A 21440-nucleotide genomic window follows, 5' to 3' on the forward strand; every position below is an offset into this window, starting at 1 on the left:
GTCACTGCCTAAGTGAAGTCAACACGACTGTCCCTCATTCAGAATTAATGACTCCTCAAATGCTCTCTTAAGCTTTTTATCCTCGCTGTCTTGAAGCCTTGCCTTATGATTTGTTTTATCTCCATACTAGAGGGTACGCTCCTTGAGGAATTCCAAACTTGTCTCGTGAAATCGCTCTCTCAGCGACTGTCTGGCCCATAATGGGCAGTTATTAAATGTCGAGGTAATTAATGATCCCCTGTGCAACGAACCCCGCGGGAGGCCGAGTGGCAGGGGCGGAAATGGCCAGTCAGGGAGCGGCTGCGAGCAAGCGGCCGTGGCAGGCGGGGACCCGGGCACCGGCCGCCCCGCCAGCTCCTCCTCCCCTGCTTAGCCCGGCAGTCCGGCTACAGCTCGCGGCGTCCCTAGGGCAGCGGTCGCCTGAAGAGGGGGATCAGCCGGCCATGGCTGCGCCCGGCTGGCTTCGACCCCAGAGCTGCCAGCCCACCCCCGCCTTCGCCCTCGTCCCCACCCCCGCCGCCGCCGCCGCCGCCGAGCCCCGGAAGCGGGCGGAGATTTCCTGTGCCCGCCCCGTCCGCGCCCGCCGGGCCACCGTCACCGCCTGTCCCTGGCTCCGCCGGCCGCCGGCTCCGAAACGCGAGCGCAGGGCGGAGGGGAGGGGCAGGCGGCGCCCGGGAGGGAGGCACCGGGCCGCAGGCCAAGCAGACCGGGGGTGAGTGGGGCCGCGCCGGAGGGAGCCGCGGCTGGAGGGAGGGACGCCTGGCTTCCCGGGGCGGCGGTGGGGGCCCGGTCACCCATGGGGGCGGGGGGAGGATCGACGCGGCCCCGGGTCGCTGTCTTTCTCCGGGGAGCGGCCCCACTGACATTCTGTGTCCGCCCCTCGCCCCGACTTCCCCGTCCCCATCGTCGCCGTCAGGCCCTGCGGGTTCCCGCTGCTGTCACTCGCGCACAGGTTACCCATGGCTCCCTTTCTCTTCACTTGCTCATGCCCCTGTTCTCGGGAAACCTGTTTTCTGACCTCACTTCCCCTGCTCCAGTTCAGGCTCTCTCGGATTCTCTGAAATCCGACCCTCTCCTGGGGCACTGTGAGAAGAGGGAAGAAGCAACCTTACTCTGGAACTGGCTTCTGCCCCGCCCACGCCCCACCCCGGTCAGGGGCCAGTGTACTCTGACAGAGCCAGACTCAGTCCCTGTGTCCTTGGACTACTCATTTTGGTAACATGGCCCTTCCTCTGTCCAACAGCACTGGCTGCAACAGCTTCCTTCTGCAGGTGCCTTGTCACCCAGATATATGAGGAAAAGAGGAAGATGGAAGCCCTAGAACCCAGACCCCAGTAGGCATGGAATCATCTGGAAACCAGGAGACCCAGTTTAGGGCTGCCAACTTAACTGCTCAGGTGCTAGCTCTGACACAGTTGACATCTTAGGAAATGTAGCCTGGGAACAGGAACCCACCCTCTCCTTTGCTGAGATTTTTGCCAGCACTGTCACAGGTTTTCTGTCAGTGATCTGGAGAAGCTCACAGCACCCAATAGGCTCTCCCAAAAGAGGCTTCCCATCAAGGGACTCTGCTGCTTGTGAATCAGGTTTGAGACCAGTGTCCAGCTATTTAGCTAGAGTTAAAGCTGTGGAGGAAGATAGGCCAAGAGAACTAGGTTATAAGGAAGACTTTAGGTGAAGAAGGGAAATTGGTGCCCAGTGTGTTAGAAGTAAAGAGAATGCAAGGGCTGAAAGAGCTAAGATAGGAGTTTCCTGTTATTGCTTTATCAGGAATTTTCCTTTCTCACGAGAAGTCTCTGAGAAAGGAGGTTTCTCCTAAGCTGGGAATCAGTCCAGGATGCTCCCATGAGGCCCTGAGACATCTTTGGACTTCTGAGATGAAAGGAAAATTTGTTCTTGCTGTGAGTGGGTTTAAGGTTCCTACCTACCTCTTTTGACAGAGACAAATAGGGAAGAAAATAAACAATTGTGATATGTCATTGTCTATCCTGGCTTCTGGGTTCTTGCAAATTTTGTTGGATGGATGTTTGTTCAAGAGTGGACCTGAAAAAATAAAAATAAAAAAAAAAAAGAGTGGACCCAGATAGTTAACCAAGGTTCTAGACTGTTCTTGGAAGCCTTTCACTGGCTCTAACTGATATTGAAAAAGAATCATAAAAAGCATGATGTTGCCAAGCAGGAAGGAATTCTGTGCAGTCTTATAGAGTATATTTCAACCATAAGGCAGGGAGGTCCCTATCACAACACAAAGTAGGGCATGTCCTGCTCTTAAATTGTCCAGAGAAAAAAAGAGCCCACAACCTGGTCCTGTGTACTGCAAGATTATTGTTCAGAATTTTTTTTTAATCTAACCTAAATCTCTTCTGGTTTAATCAAATCCCATTTCTCCTGTTTGTTCTATATAAAGATAAAAACTCCTCTCTTCTTATTCATCAGCCTTCTCTAAGAAAAGAAAATTACGTTCATCATTTTTAACTTTTCCCCAATGGTCCTATCTCTCATCCCTTTCTTCACTTCTGTTTCTTCCTCTGAACACACTCTGGCTTCTCCACAGCCTTCTTTAAAACTGAATATGTTTTTCTAGTGAGCTCTGACGGTGCCTGCCAAACAGACAGGTTCATTCCTGTGTCTCAAATCACAGAGTCATTAGTTCACCCCAGGGTTATTTTAGCAGCCCTGCTTCTTTTTCCATCTCTGGTTCAAACCATTTTTGTTCTTACTGCTTTTCCCAATTAAATATCAGTTCCTCACTGACCAACACTTTGCCTTATCTGTTGGGGTTGCTTTGGAATCTTTTGGAAACTCTCCAAGTTATTGGTCTTTCTACCATATTTACTACCAGTTCTTATTTTTCTGCATAATGGTAAAATACATGTATCTCTTTACTGAGGCTTGTCCTAGGTGAGGCACCATTTGGTACAACCTCATGAAAGAGATGTGTACTCATGACACACCTAAACTCTTTGCCTGGAACTTCTACCTATAGCAATAATTCCATTCTAATCTAGTTGTTGAGAATGGGATGTGTTGTAGAAAATCTTATGTGTGACTACATCCATCTTTGTTGAGTGCAAGTCTGTGTGCATTCCTTCTTGCATGTTTCCAGACTGGTTACTTTTCTTGTATTTTCAGTCATTGAAATTAAATGGATATCTTTTTAATTTTCAGGATTGTTCTTTAAAAAAAATAAAAATGAACTTCTTTTAGCCTTCAGGGTTACTGTCTGTCAAGAGGTCCCCAAAATAACAGTTAGTGCCTTTGCTAGGTAGCATCTGCCAATGTCTTAATTCCTCCAAGAAGCCTGATGTCAGGCGCAGTTGATTGAAATACACCAAGCTTTTAAGTTCATTTTCCATCAAGCTCCTCCTATTCAGTTTCATTTTTTATCCCTGGGGCTGTTCTCCATAACTCCCTTAGAAATACCACCCCTTTCCATTTTCATGAGCACAGCTGATACAACTTTGTTTCAGGTCACAATTTGGGTTTGCAGCAAAAATGCTTTCAGAACAGACAGCAGCCCTGGGGGCAGGATGGGAGTCAATGAATGTCCAGCTGGATGGAGCCGAGCCCCAGGTGGAAAGGGGAAGCCAGGAAGAAGGGCCATGGAGAACAGCGCCAGGGCCACTGGAGCACCTGTGCTGTGACCTTGAAGAGGAGCCACAGTCCCTTCAGGAGAAGGGTGAGAGCCCTTAGGGTATTGTGGGAAGCACAATGCAGACAGTAGTCTCCCAATCTCTGTTCAAAATGTAGAGTTAAAAAAAAAACAAATTACCATGGACCAAACAGCATAACCAATACCAGGACTAGTTAATTCTTCCTAGGCCATAATCACAGGAACAGAAGGAGCTTCTAAATTCTCCAAACCATGTGACTGGGCTTCTCCTCACTCCTTGCATAATCTCTCTCTCCACACACTAAAAGGGCATAGGTTAGTGGTAGTGAATGTGGGAGAAAAGGAAGGGATGGCAACACTGATTACTGTTGGAGAACACACACAATAAGGTGCATTTTACTAGGTGAAAATTACATTCAAATATAGAAATTCAAACCACAGCATGGCTAGTAGAGATGGATGACATAAAGCACTACTAAAGCCACCCAATGCCCTTACAGAACATTTTGAGTGAAGGCCTCCTCATCTACATTTATGTTCTTGAGTGTTGTCAACTAGCATAAATATTAGAGAAGCTGTGACCCTTAATAGACCCCTCTAAAATGGGGCCCAGGCTCTCAGGGGGCAAGGGTGAATGGTTCATCTCTAATGACTTCTCTCCCCTCACCAGCTCAGTCTGCTCCCTGGGTTCCTGCCATTCCTCAGGAGGGGAGCACCGGAGACTGGGAGATGGCAGCTGCACTTCTTGCAGCCGGATCACAGGTGGGCTGTGCTTTCCTTGGCCTCTCCCAGGGCCTCATCACTGCTGCCTTTCTATACCTTTATTATCATCCCATTTATTTGTTATTTCATATGATCCCTAATGATATGTTCATCCTATAACTGAGCAGATTCTATCCCTGCCTTGGGGCTCATAATACCCTTGGAAATATGAATGGAAGCATAACAAGAAGAGGAGAATTCCTTGGCGGTTAGGGTTTGTTAATGGATGGCTGTGCTATCCATGGGGGCCATTTTAAGCCCATTAATTAACTTCCTTTAAGAAATGAATGTGGAAAGATTAGGAAAGGGGAACAGAAGGGGGCTTGGAAGAACATAAAGTGGACACGATTGTGTGGATGATGAAGTGCTTATAGAAAAGAAGAGAAGAAAAAGAGATATGCAGATGGGGAAAGGTAGAGAGAGAAAATGTCTTTCTATTCAGAAAGCAATGGGAGAGCCAAGGAAGGATAGTGATAGTAATAACTAGCTACACTCGCAGAGTGTTTACCGTATATGCTGTTCTCTGAGGGCTTTACATATACTAGCTCCCTTAATCCTGAGAGAAACTCAATTATCCCCATTTTACAGATGAGACAATTGGAGCAGGGAGAGATTAAGGCACTTGTGTCAGGTCATATTGCTTGTAAGTGGTAGGATTAGGAATCATGTGGCTATAGAATCTAAGCTCCTAACTACCGTACTATACAGCCTCAAAAGATAAAGATATGGCATGGCATGACATTAGAGGCAAAAGAGAATGTTTTATCTGCATCATTTTGTGCTGATGGAAACAGAGAGGTCAAGAAGAGGAAGGAGGAGATGGTATGGAGTTTCTGCAATAAAAAGAGTAAGGCAGGTGAGAAGAGACTAGCCTGACACCTGTAGTTAAACAGAGGGAGCAATGAGTTGGTGGTGCCTCTGATTTCTCATGGTCCCACTTGGGAAAATCCTCTAGAGACATTATCTTCAGTCTTTCCCTGACCATCTACCTCTACCCCTCTCCTTATTTCCCCCTTTACCAAAACTGTGTGCCCTGCCCAGGGACCTTGGGGCATTTCCTTTCCTAGATCCTCTCTTGCCCTCTCTCTCTACTACGTTGGCCTTTTATACCACAATCACATTTTCCTTAGGGATCAGCTGCTGACAGAAGATGCCACGTTTTGTTTCAGGGCCTGGTAACCATCAAGGATGTGTCGCTGTGCTTCTCTCAGGAGGAGTGGCGGAGCCTGGACCCCTCTCAGACAGACTTTTATGGAGAATATGTCATGCAGGAAAACTGTGGGATAGTGGTCTCTCTGAGTAAGCATGACCTTCCCCAGCCACTAAAAGATTGCACTCTGGGAGGATGGAGCCATCTGTTCCAGGGCTGTTGTAGTGTCTGTCTCAGGTTCTGTCCTTGGCAGGAAACCTTTCTGGATTTGCACCAGAGAAAGAACACTGGGGCTAATCCAGAGAGAATGGCAGTGAGGCATCATTTTTAAAAGCAGCTGCAAAATAATTGTGAATTGTGATGAAAAGAACTTCAGGCTCTTCTTGTTTGGGAATTGGGAAATTCTTACAAAGCAGAGAGAGGGATGTCTGTGAGATTGAAGTAGGTCCTCAGAAACTCAGGAACCATGTTGGGGGAAATGGAGGTGTGAAGGGGGAATGACTGTAGTAGGGCTAATCAAGTGAAGTTATGACCAGAAAAGAAAGTTGGGCTGAAAGTATTTGAGTGGAAGAGGACAGACTCAATGGGGAGGAGAATGTGATTTTCTAGGTGAAAGAAGAGGGACTTAATACAAACGGGGAAAACAAAAAGGCCTGTATCTGCCCTTCTTTTATCTAGAGTTCCATGGCATAATCTAGGAAACAGCTTTTTTTCAGAAATATAGAATTACTGTGGAACTAACTGACATCTCTATGTTTCTTTCCCGTGGACAGGATTTCCAATTCCCAAACTGGATATGCTTTCTCAACTAGAAGGTGGGGAAGAACAATGGGTCCCTGACCGCCAGGATTTGGAAGAGAGGGACATCCTGAGAGTCACATATACAGGTAAGGACCTGGTGTAGACTTCCAGCCACTGCCTTCACCTCTCTCAGAACATCATTCCATGTCCTTCTGTTCCCTCTGCTGCCTCAGAGAGTTATAGAGCTGAGAGGTTTAGAGATCTTTGTCTTCAAACACAAGGCAGCATAGCAGAATGGTTTAGAGGGTAGGCTCTGGAGCCAGACTTTGTGGATTTGAATCCTTGGCCATAGCTGTGGGTCCTTGGAAAAGTAATTAACCCCTCTTTGGTTTCCTCATCTGTTAGTTATTATGAGAATGGCACGTGTTAACATATTAGGACAGTATAACAAAACCAAGCACATACTGAGCACTTAATAAATGTTCGTTGTTATCGTTGTTGTCATTCTTATTATTGTTGCTGTTCAACCTCCCACCCACTGCAGGGATTCCTTCTACAATATCTCTAATACTGCTGACAGCAATACTAGGTCACTCAGCTTGTGAAGATCACAGCACATTCCTTAACCCTCTTTATCTTCCTGTTTAGGCAGAAAGATGGTGATTCATTGTAATGAATATAGTAAATAAATAATAGTAATAAATAAATAATAATAACATAGCATATACTATTTACTTAGTGCTTACTGTGCAGCACATACTGCACTATCTATCCTATAACAACCTTGAGAGAAGTGTCAACAGAAGAAGAAATGGAGGCTTAGAGAAGTTGAGAGCTGAGATTCCAACTTGGTTAATCTGCCTCCTGAGCCTCTATACCTATTGTACCATCAAATACAACATTATAATGTATTTTCTCAGCCCTGCTGGAGTGAGGCTTGGGTCCTAACAGGCATCATACAGCCGCATCTGTGACTTGGGTCCTGGGGTACTCTCATGACTCCCCTCTTGAGGTCGTATTTTCCCTTCTCCATAGGAGATGGAAGTGAACACGAGGGAGACACTCCTGAACTAGAAGCAGAACCTCCCAGAATGTTATCCAGTGTGTCTGAAGATACTGTTCTTTGGAACCCAGAGCAGGAAGAGAGCTGGGATTCCATGCCTAGGAGCTCCAGAGGAATGCTTCTAGGCCCACCTTTTCTTCAAGAAGATAGTTTCTCAAACCTTCTGTGTAACACAGAAATGGATTCCCTATTAAGACCCCACACATGCCCTCAATGTGGTAAACAGTTTGTGTGGGGCTCCCACCTTGCCAGGCATCAGCAAACCCACACTGGGGAGAGGCCTTACAGCTGCCTTAAGTGTGAGAAGAGCTTTGGGCGAAGACATCACCTGATCCGGCATCAGAAAACCCACCTGCATGACAAGCCAAGCAGGTGCTCTGAGTGTGGCAAGAATTTCCGATGCAACTCCCATCTGGCCAGTCACCAGAGAGTGCACGCAGAAGGCAAATCCTGTAAGCCCCAAGAGGCTGGGGAGAGCCCTGGGACTAGGAAACGGCAGCGCACCCCACCAGTGCCAAAGTGCCACGTGTGCACTGAGTGTGGGAAGAGCTTTGGTCGCAGGCACCACCTGGTGAGACACTGGCTGACCCACACTGGGGAGAAGCCCTTCAAGTGCCCGCGCTGTGAAAAGAGCTTTGGCCGCAAACATCACCTGGACAGGCACCTGCTGACCCACCAGGGACAAAGTTCCCGGAGCAGCTGGGATAGAGGAACATCTGTCTTTTGAAATGTTTCAGCTGTGGTCAAGCCTATCAGTTGGTGCTACCAGGAGTCTCTTCCAGGGCTGCTCCTCTCCCATACCCAATGGCCAGAATCATGAACTCTGGTCCCATCCCTAGAAAGATGAGGTTCCAGCATTGGCCAGAGCATTTCTGACCATTTCTGTGAGACACCACACAAAATAGGATTCTTTGGGCAAAAACTTTTGGGAAACAATGCATACTACATGGGCTGATATTTAACCTGAGCCCTTTCTCAAAGGTACAGTGGTACCAGCAGTTTATGGCTGAGGTCCATTCTGATTAGTTGGAGCCCATGCCGTACTAGTTGTTAAATACTGAGTATCATCCTTGTATATTATAACTACTATATTTCTATATATACACATATAGAGAAAGAGCATATTAGCATATTAAAGACTCTGAAAACTTCTGCAGCAGAGCGAACTGTTAAACCTCTTTTATACATTGTTTCCTAAATTTATTTGGCCTCAGTATCCTTTCTCTTTCCCATCCCATAGAACTGGTGACTCCATCCAACACACTTTGGTGAACATCGGGTTAGAGAATAATGAGGAAACAGGAGAGGAAGAGGAAAGAGATAGATAGTGATCAGGCACCCAGAGCCCCCTTGATTTATCCAGATGAAAGCTGGTGGCCAGAGCTCATGCCTGTTTGTGTCAGTCCCCCTTACTCACATCACCCATATATACAGCCACAGCTCTCATCTCCACCTACTGAAAAATAGAAAGATTAATCTCTCCACCCCCTTATCCCTATTGCCTTCATCCTGTACATACGTATATCCAGCTGCAAGATCACACTACAATGCTAAGAGATGAACCTTATACCTGCAAGTAATCCAGGCCCACACAGAAGAAGAAAGGAAAAACTTTATCCCCTTGAACAGACCCCTCTACTCTTGACTGTGTCTTTATGTGTCTATGTGTATCTGTGTGCAGGGTTTTTGAAGAGAGCATGCTAAGTGCAAACTGCACAAGCTAGGTTTTCTGGGGTCTGTGTTCTAGGGATGAGGGTAGTGGGGATTGTATGGAATTTTTTATTTGTTTTGCTTCAAGATAGGAAGTAATCTGGGTGACTAAGGGAGCCCGAGTGGAAGGGATTAAGTGATGAGCTAAGTTGTGGAGTTGAGGGATAAAGCTTCCCAAGCATCACTGAGAGCAAGACATACCTGTGGATATATGTACATATCTGGGTCCAAATCTCTGGACCCAGTTTGTTCTTGGCTGGGAGGAAAGAGGAAGAAAGATCTTCACTGAAGTGAGCTGTTTCTTGTTGATTTCAGGCAACATACATATACAAGCTATGTACTGAGGGAGTTTTTTTGTTGTGTTGTGTGTAAGTGCTTGGCAGTTAAGACAGGGATCAGGGCACTTGCAAACTGTTGTCAACACTCTTCTTTGACTTTGATTATCTTGTCAAGGGGACAGATTCATCTTGAGGATCTCATTCTCCCAAAAACAAAACTTTAGGGGAAATGCCTCTTGCTTAGCTTTTCCCTCTAAGACTTTTAACTCCAGTACTTGCATAAGCATTCTAGCATCTGTTAGTTGATGAGTTGGTCATTGTTTCTCTTTATTGGTGATTGTGTTAATACCAATCTTATAACTTAAAAGTTATCTTGTAACATATAAGAGCAGTTTGGGGTTAGGGAGGGAGAGAAACAAAGAGGATGAAAGTGAGATATTTTTTCTGTAATGCTTAAATTCTGGTTTTTCCCTAAGACACTTATTTTTCAGCCACAGTTGGTTAAATTAACCAGAGAGGAAAGAAGAGGTACACTGTAACCATCTAGTTTAATGACTGCCCCATTTGCATAGGAAAAAAGAGGTGAATCACAGTTTCTACAGTCCCGGACCCAAATGAACCTGGAAATAGGGTCATTTTGCTGACTGGGCTTCTTGGAGTGGATGTGACTTGGGCAATTCTGTCTGCCCCCACCTCCCTTCTGCTGCTTCCTTTGCTTGGAATGCATTTCCCTTGCATGTGTTCCCATGAATAGAGCAAAATGGCCAGCCTTTTTTAGGCAAGCCTTGTCCTCTGTCCTCGGAAACACGACCATTTTTAGGATCAGTATTAAAAGATGCCCCAAGGAACAGTAAAGTATTGGGCTCCAGTGGTGAAAGTGGACTATACCATTTTCTTTACACTTCCACTTTGTCTCAATTTTTACTGCATATCAGCTCTGTGTAAGCAAATGTTTAACACCTGTTTTGGATCACAGACCATTCTGAGAATCTGTTGAAAACAAAAACTCACATTTGAGAAAAATGGACATTTACAGTTCACTTAGTTCTGTAAATACATTTGTTTTAGCAGATTCAGAGCCTATCCTTGGAACTGCTGAACGGGAGTCAAAGAAAGGGCGTTACCCTGGCCAATATGGTCATTATGCATTTGTGTCAAGAATTACAGAGCAAAGATCACTAACTATTGTAAGAACTAAAATACCAGAGGCAGTAGGGTATAAAGATAGCATCTGTTCTTTAATGACTACAAGGTTACTGCTTATATTCTATGTCTTAAAAAAGATCTGACATGCTGAGAAACCTAGCTCCTCATAAACCTTGTTTTAAATACCTGTGCAAGACGGCATTCCTTACACCCAAAGGGCAGTACATAGGGTTCTTCTAGACTGGAGGTATGACATCATGCCTCCTAATAGCCACATGTTAAGCTCCAGCCTTTTAACCTTTTTTGGTAATAGCAAAGATAGAAAATGAAGCCCCCAAAGCATAGGTGCAGACAGTCATAACACTCACCTGAAAGATTTCATGGATTCTAAAGGCCTCTGCTGAAGGGGCAACACTTTGGGTCATTTCTGATGTACCATTCTCTTCTCTACCTCGGTCTATGCCACCTCCTCTTGGATGAAAAATAAAACAAGCAACAGCCATCAGATGGGTGAATAGATTTGAATGCTTTTCCCTATTGGGAATCAGCCTCAAATGCTCGTCTCTCTCCCACTCCCTTCTGCCACATATCCAACCTAACTCCTTTAAATAAAAAGCATCTGTGTTCTCCCTCAGCAAAATGTAAAATAGAGAAGGCCAACTTCAGGAACCTGCCTCCTTTTTCTCTCTACCCTCCCTCTAGGAAAGGGTAGAATAGGGTAGCAGTGCCTCTACCCTAATCAGGGCCCAAGTATCTCCCTTTCCACCTTGTAAAAGTATCTCTACAAAGAATCTCTTACATAGGAAAATATAACCTAAAGAGCTGTTTACATTTTAAGCCTTAGTTCTAACTGTGGAACGAAGAGCTTTTCTCTTGTTAAAGCAATGTCAGGGAGCTAAAAGGGTGATAACTGAGACAAAATCTCTCCCTTTCTAGCATTACTGCCATCAAACCAAGGGCAACTTGAGTCTTGGTTCAGATCCAGAGGGGCCAGAAGACAAGTTCTTTCCATCCCTGTTCAGATAGGTGCAATGAATGGGAGCAGGGCTGGGCAATAACAACAGAAAAGAGAAAGCTATTCCCCTAGATCCGTTAGGGAGCCTGAGCTGAGAAAATGTCCTTTTATTCCCCAGAATGCCGCACTGGGCCACAGTAGCTTCTCAAAATGTGGTCCCCAGATCAGCAATAATAGCATCGCTGGTTAGAAATGCAAATCCTCAGGCCCTATCTTGACCTACAGAATCAGAAACTCTGGGGGTGGAGCCCAGCAATCAGTGTTTTAACACACCCTCTAGAATAGCTGATATATGCTAAAGTTTGAGGATCACTGGTTAGGGAACTCAAGTTCCATTTCAAGCAGTGGTCCCTTACCCTCTTCAGATGGGGAAGAACAGGGTATCTTCACATCTCTGTTGTCAAGTTTATTTTCTGCACCCTCACTAGGCTTGTAGCTGCTCAGTTCTGTTCCCCTTGAGTCCCAGGGTCTTCCCCAACACTTGAATCAATGAAAGGACTATAGTCAGCCATCAATTTTAGAGACTGATAAGACAACTACCAAGTTCCCTTGGTTGGTTGGACCTGGATCTTCCAAAATGGGCACTAAAGATACTAAGGGTCCAGAAATCTGAAAGTGCAGAAAGGAGAGAACACCCCAAAGAAGGGAAATAAATGCAACGTATAACTGAAAAGTTGGCCAAAGAAATGGCCCTCCTTTGCTAGTTATCTGGTCCTTTTCTATGCCTTTTAATAAGTTGCCTTGGAGGAAGAGTGGTAGGCATTCAGCACAGAGGCAGCGAGTAAGGCCATCTGTGCCAAGCTGTTAAGGACCCATTTTCCAACCTCACAATAGGATTGGAGACTAATAAGGGGCTCCCTTACCATGATTTGGCCTACCCTATGGACAAGGTCAGCAGGAGCATCAGAGTGCACTTGGGGTGCAAAAGAGAACAAGGCCCATCTAGTAAGGTATGACGCAGACCATTTACAAGATAGAGGTTGTAACCAATTAAGCCACGGCACCCACATAAAAAAATGCATTATCCTAATTTGAAGATTGTGTCCCATTCAAATAGCAAGAAAGTTTCAGTCTTGGAGGACCATGTCACCTCCTCCAGCTCCTCTTCCATGCACCCCCACAGTGACAGAACTCAGCTGACAGTTGCAAAACTGCCACCCCTGTCAGGCTCTCAAAGATCAAAAAAGTTAGTGGGAACCTAAACCTTTTTGGAAGAGATGTTCAGCCCCTCTCCCCCAGGGCAGAGGGAAACTTGGCTGCTTTCTTCCACACCAGGCCTCATGCTTGCTTTCTCTTTCCTGTCACTGCCTCCATTTGCTCAAAAGACAGTGCTCTTCCTCCACTCTGCACTCTCACTTCTCTTACAGTTTGATTTGGTTTGGTGGTTTTTGTTTTGCTTTTCTTGGGAATGCTGCATTCCCAAAGGGCATTTGTTCTCCCCAATCCTTGTCCTCCATCATAGTTTCTCTTCAAGCTTTTAGCAAGTTCCATTCCACTGAGCCCACCAACTGTTCCTCTGCCTGTTACACAGTTTCTTTTCTATCTACTCTAAGCCCACTAAGCAGGGGTCATTCTCAGACTTCCACTCTCATCCCTCTAATTCTTGCCTTGGCTATAGCAGCTCAGCCACCATCTCTTCATCTCTTTCTCTCATAACACACAGCTCACATTTGGACCTGGTGAAGTTCACTGGTATGAACCGTACTGCCAAATCCCAACCCTTTACTCCATTCTCCAGAAGCTCTTCTGTGATGTAGCTTCAAAAATTGCTTTCCATTTTTTGTCATTTTGGTTTACTCTGCCCCATTTGTTTCTTGTGGCTCCTGAAAATAAACACAGTCACAATTCTACAAGCAATTTTTGGCATACTTACCACGTGCCAGGTGCTGGCTATTCCAGGCCTGGGGTATCCAGTGTGTACAGGGTCCCTGTTTTCAGTGTATTCCTCAGTGGAGCCCTCCCCTGCCACACCTCATGCCACTGCATGCCAAGGTGCCCTCTCTGGGGGTATATGCCAATTGTGATCCATCCCAACACTGGCCCTTCAAATCTGATGCGTCTCTGTACCTCCTTTGGGTTACCCAATGGAGGACCTTACTTTATATCCTTAGGGATCTATAATATGCTCCTTATGGTCTTTGCCAGTTGAATAAAAGACATGTTGGCTGTGTCACTGATTTCCTCTCTTGGTCCGCCCCTCCATTCCCCATTCCTCTCTCCTAAAAAAAAGACTGCAACAGAGTGGGGTACACCAAGCTTTGGGGGAAGTTGCAGAGCCATGAGCAGGCACTCTCACCACCACACCTCCCAAAACACCCTGCCATACCCACCTCCCTCCTGGTGTCCTGCCCAATTAGGGTGGGATGGGCAGGAGTAACCACCTCCCAGTCAGCTGTGGACTCAACCCAACCTGGAAATGCTGCCCAAAGCAGGGAAGCTGAGGCAACAGCACCACCGGTGGTCTGCTCCCACCAAGCACAGCTGTGGGAGGGTGCTGAGCAGGGCCGGGACTAGGGTGAGGCCAGCATGGCACCAAGGGCATAAATTTGAGACATTCTGTTTCAGGATCATGAAAGTACTGACCCTGCTCTTGCCAGATCCTAAGAATGCCAAGACTGAGTTTCAAGTTAAAGGTGACAGTGGTGACTGCAAATTGTCCTGCTAGGCATGTTTGCAATAATTGGGGATTTCTTGGGAGCCACAGGAGGCACCACTATCACCCAGATGAAGTTAGGCAGGCACCAGGTCAAGCCAGATGCATTCACCACCGAGGGTGAAGAGACCGGCATCTGGCAGAGGGTATTGAGAGGGTACTATAGGAAATGACTGTAAGGGAAAACGTGGAAAATATGGCTTGGGGAAAACCACTGGCCAGTGCCCACAGGCATGGGACTTTTCTGGGACTAGGAGAGGGAATGGCTTTGAAGGCACTGATTGCAACCCAAAGGCTTTGCTCTTGCTGGATAGAATTTGCCTCAAAGAGCTTCCCGCCTGATTCCCACAGGATAAGCCTCAGGTATCTTTACATTAGCCAGAATGTTTTGTCTCTTCCAGTATTATGTTTGCTCATTTCCTTTGCTTTTACTCTCAGTTCCTCCCAGCCACTTTGAGCAAGGCACTTTTGACAAGTCTATTCTTTTCCGTAACTAAAAGGTAGGGAGGAAAGAATTGAAGAAAGGGAGAAAAGAAACACAGCTGTGATTGTTCACTGGGGTGCCCCTCTCAGCCAGTTCAAGTGGGCTATTGAAATTCCTATGTGCTTCTCCTTACCCTACTACCAATGCCATTCCCGGCCTCATCCAAGAATGTTGGCAACCCCTCAATCTTCAGTTCTACTCCTTTCTCCAAATTCTTTGGTTTTTGACATGGTGCCCCTATAACAATTTCCCAAACAACCTGTCTCCCTATTCTAGATACTTAGGTTTTGGCTGGAATGATCTCCAGCCCAATCACATATCCTTTTTGTGTTACAACTCTGCAGAAGAAGAACAGTAGGGATCCACTAATTTGAGACCACTAACAAATGGAGATGTTTGCATTATGCTGTTTGCATGTTCTGAAAAATAGGTTGAGAATTTGAGAACCAGCCCCCACCCCAATGAAACCTCTAAATCATTAAAAGACTCACTGTAGAAATGGATTCTACACTGCTCACTTTGCCTACATAAAAAAGATGTCTCATGGAGTCAATGATTAGATGGTGAGGCCCCATTCAACAGCTATGACTGTAGTGCAGAGAGCACTGAATTTGCAGTAAAAAGTCTCATACATTTTCTAAACGCTGCCTTTTTTACCTATCTTAAGAGATCGAGGTGAAGGTGAAATGAAATCATGCATGCAAAAGCACAAACCACCTTATCAATGAAAGAGCTACAATAGACAATTAAGTAGATTTTTTTTTTATTTTGAACAAGCTACAATTTAAATGATTTAGAAAACAAACACAAAAAAAGATATAGTGCAAAGTCCTCTTCTACCTATCCCCTACAGTTCCCTTCCTCTTCCCCTCAAAATATGCATTTAGAGTGTTTATTCTTTGAGTTTCTTTCTGCAATTCCAAAGAGATATGCATATTTCCCTTTTTTATATAATTACAAAGAGATATTCATATTTTCCCACTTTTTTCACCTAAAGGTAGCATAGTATACCAACTTAATTTTTTTTGCACTTACTGTATCTTGGGAAGCTTTTCATAACAATACATATCTCCCCCTTTTTACAACTGCATGCTACTTCATTTATGAAAGGTTCAGTTTCATTGGTCCCCTAATGATATTTGGGTTATTTCCACTTTTCTGTTAATGCAACACTTCACTTTCAGAAGTGTATAAATATCTAAAGGACAAATTCCTACAAGTTTTTCTGGATCAAAGAATATTTCCATTTGTAATTTCAATAGCCAGATTCCCTCCATTTAGGGGTTAAAGCGACTTACACTCCCCTTAGCAGTGTATGTGAATGCCTATTTTCCCTCACCCTACCAGACAGTTGGTTCTCCAACATTTGGATTTTTGACCATCTGATTGATTTAAAATGTTGTGTATTCCTCATATAAGCTGCCCTGCTTTCATATTTTAAAGACCATTTGTATTTCTTTTAACCATTTTTTAAACAACCATCCAATATTTGATGACTAAACAGAGGGCATTTTAAGTTCATTACAACTCTAAAGTCCTACAACTATCTGATCATCACTGGAATAGGCAGTTGAGGCAGAAAGTAAGAAAGCAAAGAACTGAGGTCAGGGACACTCCATTTTCTCAGCCAAAAAACTTTAATACCTAAATACCAAGCTAGGATATAAGCACTCAAAAGTGGGGATTATATTTTATCCATCGTGGTATGCCCAGCACAGGATCCAGAATCTTGCAGGCAGTTAGTCATTAATGAACACTAGGGATGAGGTAGCTATTTATGGGAATTCTTTCCAGAAGTACTCAACTAGCATTATGATTTGGAAAATTTGGACAGCTTGCCAATGAGTTAAGATCATTTCTTATATGTTTTTGGGTCTTTGGGGTACAGCCACCCTAAACCTTATCAATGAAAAATCTCAAATGAACATTGTTATCTATGTAAGGTCAGGGTCTGGGTCTGTCTTGTTTGCCACTGGTCCCACTCAAATTTGATAGTTTGCTTAAATGAAGAAACCATGATAATACAAACAGAAGGGTGATGATCCCCAGGAAATCTAGAAAACAAATTGGCAAGACTTTACCAGTGTCCTTCCCATCCTGTTTTGGGGGGGAGGGTGGTGCTTTCCGATTCATAAGGGCATTTGATTAATTTTGTCCTAATTGTATTCAATAGACAATGTTGATTTTTCTTACGCCTCTATTCAGATGACTCCCTATTCCTTTATTCTATTTCCTGCATTCTACCACTCACAGACAATTCAAATGCATAGCTAAATTACAGCATGGGGAAATTTCCAAGTTCAAATCATCTATAGAGATACACTGCAAGCATTTTGCTGATACTGAGCTTTTCCAAAGACTTACAGCAATTGTTTTCAATTAAGGGAGTGAGAGGGTGAATATTAGCATGACTTAAGCTTCTTTTTTTAATACACATTCCCTGTTCCCCCTTCCAAAGATATCAGACTCCTGGGAAAAAGCTTGGTCCAATATACTTTGAAAAACCTTCCCAAGTGATTCTAGTACTTTTCCACCTCCCACCTTCACTCTTACCTCTTTTTAAGAATAAGAAACACCTCCCAGCTATTCCCTTTTCCCTATTCCTTTGGCTTCGGCTGGAAACAGCCTGTCATTTCCCTGACTTAGCTACTCTGGTATTTTACTTCCTTAGGAATTATTTCCATGTTCTGTTATAGCCTATGGCACAGAAACTGCTCCCATGTTGTTCCTAACCCCTGAACTTAGAACTAAAAGAAACCACACACTTGCTCCACGCTTGGGACATAGTCCCTGTGGTAGTTTGGAACTGTTATGTGCCCCAGAAAAGGCCATGTTCTTTTAATCCATTCTTGTGTGCTCAGACCTATTGTGGGTGGGACCTTTTCATTAGTTTGTTTCAATTGAGATGTGACCCAGCCCATTCACGGTGGGTCTTAATCCTTTATTGGAGTCCTCTATGAGAGGATAAAAGACAGAGACATTTGGAGAGAGCTTTTAGAGAGAAACACCTCAGAGATGCTAAGAGAGGGCCCACAGATGCTCAGAGAGAAAGCCACTAGAACCAGAAGCTGAAAGTGACAAAACCCGGGAGCAAAGGACCAGCAGATGCCAGCTGTGTGCCTTGCTGGTTGAGAGAGGAACCCAGGAGTGAAGGACCAGCAGACGATGGCCATGTGCCTTGCTACCTTATAGAGGAACCCCAGATGCCAGCATCCTGTCTTCAGAGAAGCATTAGCAAACTGGAACAGTGCTCAAGACATGGTTGCTGGTTTTTTTTGTTTTGTTTTTTTGTTTTTTAAGAAAAGCAAAACACCTACATACTCATTATCTCGTCTTCTCTATCTCCTTGTATTTCTCAAATCTCCAGAGTTTCTTTCCTCAGGAGTTAGTACTTTCTTAATTGATATTTCCCTTACTGAATTTTGTCAAGCAAAGCATTTCATGATGCTTAAGCTCCTCTTATTTTACTGACACCTTAAGTCACCTAAAATCACCCTAGCCCAATCCCAAATTTTCACAAAGAAGGAAACCAAGTCATGAAAGACTGAGTAATAACTCAGGTAAGGTCAGAGGAATCCTGGCCTCATAAGAACTGATTCAGTATAGTTTTCTGCTCTACCACATTCCCATCCTATCATGAATTATTTATACACATATTTAGCTCAGTGATGAGCACCTACCCTGTGCCAAGCCCTGAGCTAGATGCTTTCACACAATATCTCATTTAACTGAAGACTATCATATTAACACATTTTTTAAGTTAAAATGCGTTATCAACTCATCAAGGGAAAAACTACAAATTCATTACAATCAATTTTGAGAGACAAAATGTTTTTCCTAAAAGGAATTTCAGAAGAGAACACTTTCGATCAGTGGTATCACTTAACTTAAAGACTGTCTCTTCTACTCTTGTCCCAGCAGTGCCCCCACCCCTTCCCTCCTCCCCAGAATTCAATTTGTATTTACTAGGGTGTTAAACATTAATTCGATACTTCTGACACTATTAAATTGCTGCGTTTTCTTCTACCTGTTTTCTTCTTTCCTTCTGAAAGGGGTTTTCCTGGATCCTGCAGCAGACCCCAGTCTCACCTCAATACCCACCCTTTCCCTTCCACGTACGGCAAACAGGAAAACAGACACAAAGCAGTGGAAAGATCTTGTAAATAGTTCTGTCCATTTCAATGAACGTGAGAGTTGCTCTCCTTGGAGCCCAGTGGCAATGGCATCTATGCCTGGAGAGAGATTAGCAGCTCCCGCGCTAGGAATTCCCCGTTGCGTTCCGAGGACATTCCGATTTGGCAGACACCTTTGAGCGAGCTGCCTTTATTTCCAAGGTCTTCCCCTGCTCGCTAGAAGTCTGATCGACTTTAAGCGGGGTTGGCTTCTGGACGGTGCGTTTCACCAGTTTCTGGACGTCCTGATTCTTCTCTTCCTTTGGCCTGGGGCCCGGTCTCCTCTCCTCTCTTGTCCTAGGCTTGCTCTCTCCCTTGGTGGTCCGTGATCTCCCCCCTTCCATCGCCTCTCCGGTACAGGAACGCCCCAAGCCCCTGGCTCTTGACCTCACCCTCTTCGTCTTCCCGTCCGCCTTGCTGCTCTGCCTCCAAACTTCTCTGGCCTTCCTGGCCGCCCTGCGACGACGCGTGCGTCGCCTCCGTGGGCCCGAGGTCCCCGCTCGAGTCCTCCTCGAAGAGCGGTGTCTCTCATCAAACCTCGGGTGATCCGGCTTCTTCTTTGGCCTCGGAATCTTCCAGACCCTGAAGTAGCCGGCGGCGTCGCTGCCGCTGACCCGGAGGAGCGTGCCCTTCACCTCCGGCCGGGGCGCTTCGCCCCACGGGCGGAAGTTCTTGCTGCGCACTTCGTAGCCAGCGTTTCCCAGCTCCTTCTTGAGAGCGGCCAGAGTCAGCCCTCTGTGTGAGGTGATGGCCTGGAGTAGCAGCTGGGACACTTTGAGCACGGAGCGCCGGCCCCGCCTCGGCTGTCCCCTAAGCAGTTTTTCCGCGGGCTGCTGGATTTTAACTTCAGCGCCATGGGATTCCCCATGGGGTTCCGCCGCCTCAGCCATGGCCCCGCTCCCGCCTCCGCGGGGCCGCTGGCAACTGGCTTTGAGCCTCACCCGCCAAAGCTTCACCTAATGCTGAGGCTGAATGGGCCACGTCACAAAGGCCGGCCCAGAGGAGATTTTGAGGGCCCTCAGATCCCACCCAGGTAGAGGCCATTTTCATTTTTAATAACCAAGCATACACCACTTCTTCTCCAATCTAAAGCAATCCGGATCTTCAGCTCCTGTGCACTCCTAATAATCACAGTTCTTTACAAGCTCCAGGACTTTGTTCCTACGCATAATTCTCATTGATTTTTATCTCAACAGTTTTCTGAAGTCCACTGGTTAACTGTGGCTCTGCACAGCATCCTATCCACATTTCCCAAAGGTGAGAGAAGCTGCTCCCAACTATTACAAAACAAACAATACAATGCCTGAAAAAAGTAAATGTAGTCCTCTATGAAACACAGCCGTCCCAGCAACTCCTAAATTTGCGTCCCCCCAGTTAGTCCTGTCTCTCTGACTCTACCCAATGGATTCTGAGGCAGAGAATGAGACAAAGAACAGGAGATACTGTTTCCCCCACGTGGGAAGTCTGAATGCATCATTCATGTGGTCTGGAACTATCCAGATTTCAACTAAGCTAAGAATACAAGTCCGATGTTATTCTTTGAACATACTTTGTTATTTTCTGCTTCCCCTGTCCCTCCACCTTTGCTATTCCCTCTTCTTGGATCACCTTTCTCCCCTCAGATAAACCCTACTCATATTTCAAGGTCCTCTAAATTCTTTTTCCGTTGAAGCCTCCTCAGTCTTCCAAGCCAAATGATTTCCCTCCTCGTAATTACTGCAGTTACTTTTGCAGCCTATACTATGTTTTTATTTTAATTTATTTTGATATCAGAGGGTATAATGTGGCACAATTATCTTTTTTAAAAGGAAAAAACCTGCCTTGGAGCTGGAAGACATGGAGACATATCCGTAAATGGCAATGATAAATACCTTACTATCTTTGGATTTGTCTTCTTTATCTAAAAAATTAGGCTGATGATCCCTTCCTACAAATATCACAAAATTATTGCAAAGGTTCAGAAGAGGTAATGGCTCTTTGAAGATGAGCAAGGACCATCCAAATGTAAGTGATAAAATTATTTAATAGGAATGTTTATGTCTTATTTTTCCCACCAAATAAAAAGGTCTCTAAGAGCCAGATACCCTTTGAACTTCTCCTTTGTCCCGTGCAGTCCCTAACACTATCCTTCATTATACATAGCAGAATTTGATTCTCCTTATGGTCTTCCTTGGTAAAGAGGCTTTCTCCGAGGAAACTCCCAGAAGATCAAGAGAAAGAAGCAGAGTGAACTTCAAAAGGGTGGAAATTAAGGGAAACCAAGTAAGAACTAGCTACTCAGGGAACTCTTTCTTGGACTTAAGTTTAGTTGGGAATAATACAAAGAACACTTCCAAGTACAAAACTTTTTCAGAGGACATTCACATATATACAGCAGTCATAGGCTACATTGTGATACAATTTTTTCCAGGGATAAAAGTTCCAGGAAGTAGCTTAGACCAAAGCATCTTAAACTTCAATGTGAACATGAATTTATTTATAAATATATATATATATATATAGTTTATGATTCAGTAGATCTGGGATGGGGCTAGAGGTTTTACCTTTCTAATAAGTTCCCAGGTAGATCCATCTAGCAAAAAACACAGGTGTTAGAAGGAAGAGGCGGGGGTGGGGGTGGGGGGTGGACAATGAGAAGAAGAGTAATAGGAGA

The 21440-nt window shown here is 45.0% G+C and overlaps 2 protein-coding genes across 5 annotated transcripts; one reads left to right on the plus strand and one right to left on the minus strand.

Annotated features, from left to right (window-relative positions):
* The first annotated feature begins 583 nt into the window (after nt 1-583).
* On the plus strand, nt 584-10968 carry ZNF641 (zinc finger protein 641). Of its 4 annotated transcripts, none has more exons than XM_037846846.1 (6): nt 584-712; nt 3471-3679; nt 4284-4375; nt 5545-5674; nt 6299-6412; nt 7302-10968. In XM_037846846.1, the coding sequence occupies exons 2-6, from the start codon at nt 3496-3498 to the stop codon at nt 8054-8056; spliced, it is 1275 nt and encodes a 424-aa protein (XP_037702774.1). In that variant the 5' UTR covers nt 584-712; nt 3471-3495; the 3' UTR covers nt 8057-10968. The 4 variants fall into 4 exon arrangements, with proteins under 4 accessions (XP_037702774.1, XP_037702776.1, XP_037702777.1 ...); XM_037846848.1 differs by lacking the exon at nt 584-712 and adding an exon at nt 867-952; XM_037846849.1 differs by lacking the exon at nt 584-712 and adding an exon at nt 1347-1397.
* A 7905-nt stretch (nt 10969-18873) lies between these two features.
* Nucleotides 18874-19677, minus strand: LOC119542825 (testis-specific H1 histone). The gene has a single exon (XM_037847466.1). The coding sequence runs from the start codon at nt 19675-19677 to the stop codon at nt 18874-18876; it is 804 nt and encodes a 267-aa protein (XP_037703394.1).
* Between the last annotated feature and the right edge of the window lie 1763 nt (nt 19678-21440).

Source organism: Choloepus didactylus, chromosome 8, assembly GCF_015220235.1.
Source record: "Choloepus didactylus isolate mChoDid1 chromosome 8, mChoDid1.pri, whole genome shotgun sequence".
NCBI classification, from domain to species: domain Eukaryota; kingdom Metazoa; phylum Chordata; class Mammalia; order Pilosa; family Megalonychidae; genus Choloepus; species Choloepus didactylus.

Bases quoted from the DNA above. Each gene is read 5' to 3' on its own strand.
- ZNF641 (XM_037846846.1), top strand. From the start codon at position 3,496: ATGCTTTCAGAACAGACAGCAGCCCTGGGGGCAGGATGGGAGTCAATG. The intron at 3,680-4,283 runs GTGAGAGCCCTT...TCCCCTCACCAG, and splicing joins ACAGTCCCTTCAGGAGAAGG to CTCAGTCTGCTCCCTGGGTT. The intron at 5,675-6,298 runs GTAAGCATGACC...TCCCGTGGACAG, and splicing joins TGGGATAGTGGTCTCTCTGA to GATTTCCAATTCCCAAACTG.
- LOC119542825 (XM_037847466.1), bottom strand. From the start codon at position 19,677: ATGGCTGAGGCGGCGGAACCCCATGGGGAATCCCATGGCGCTGAAGTT.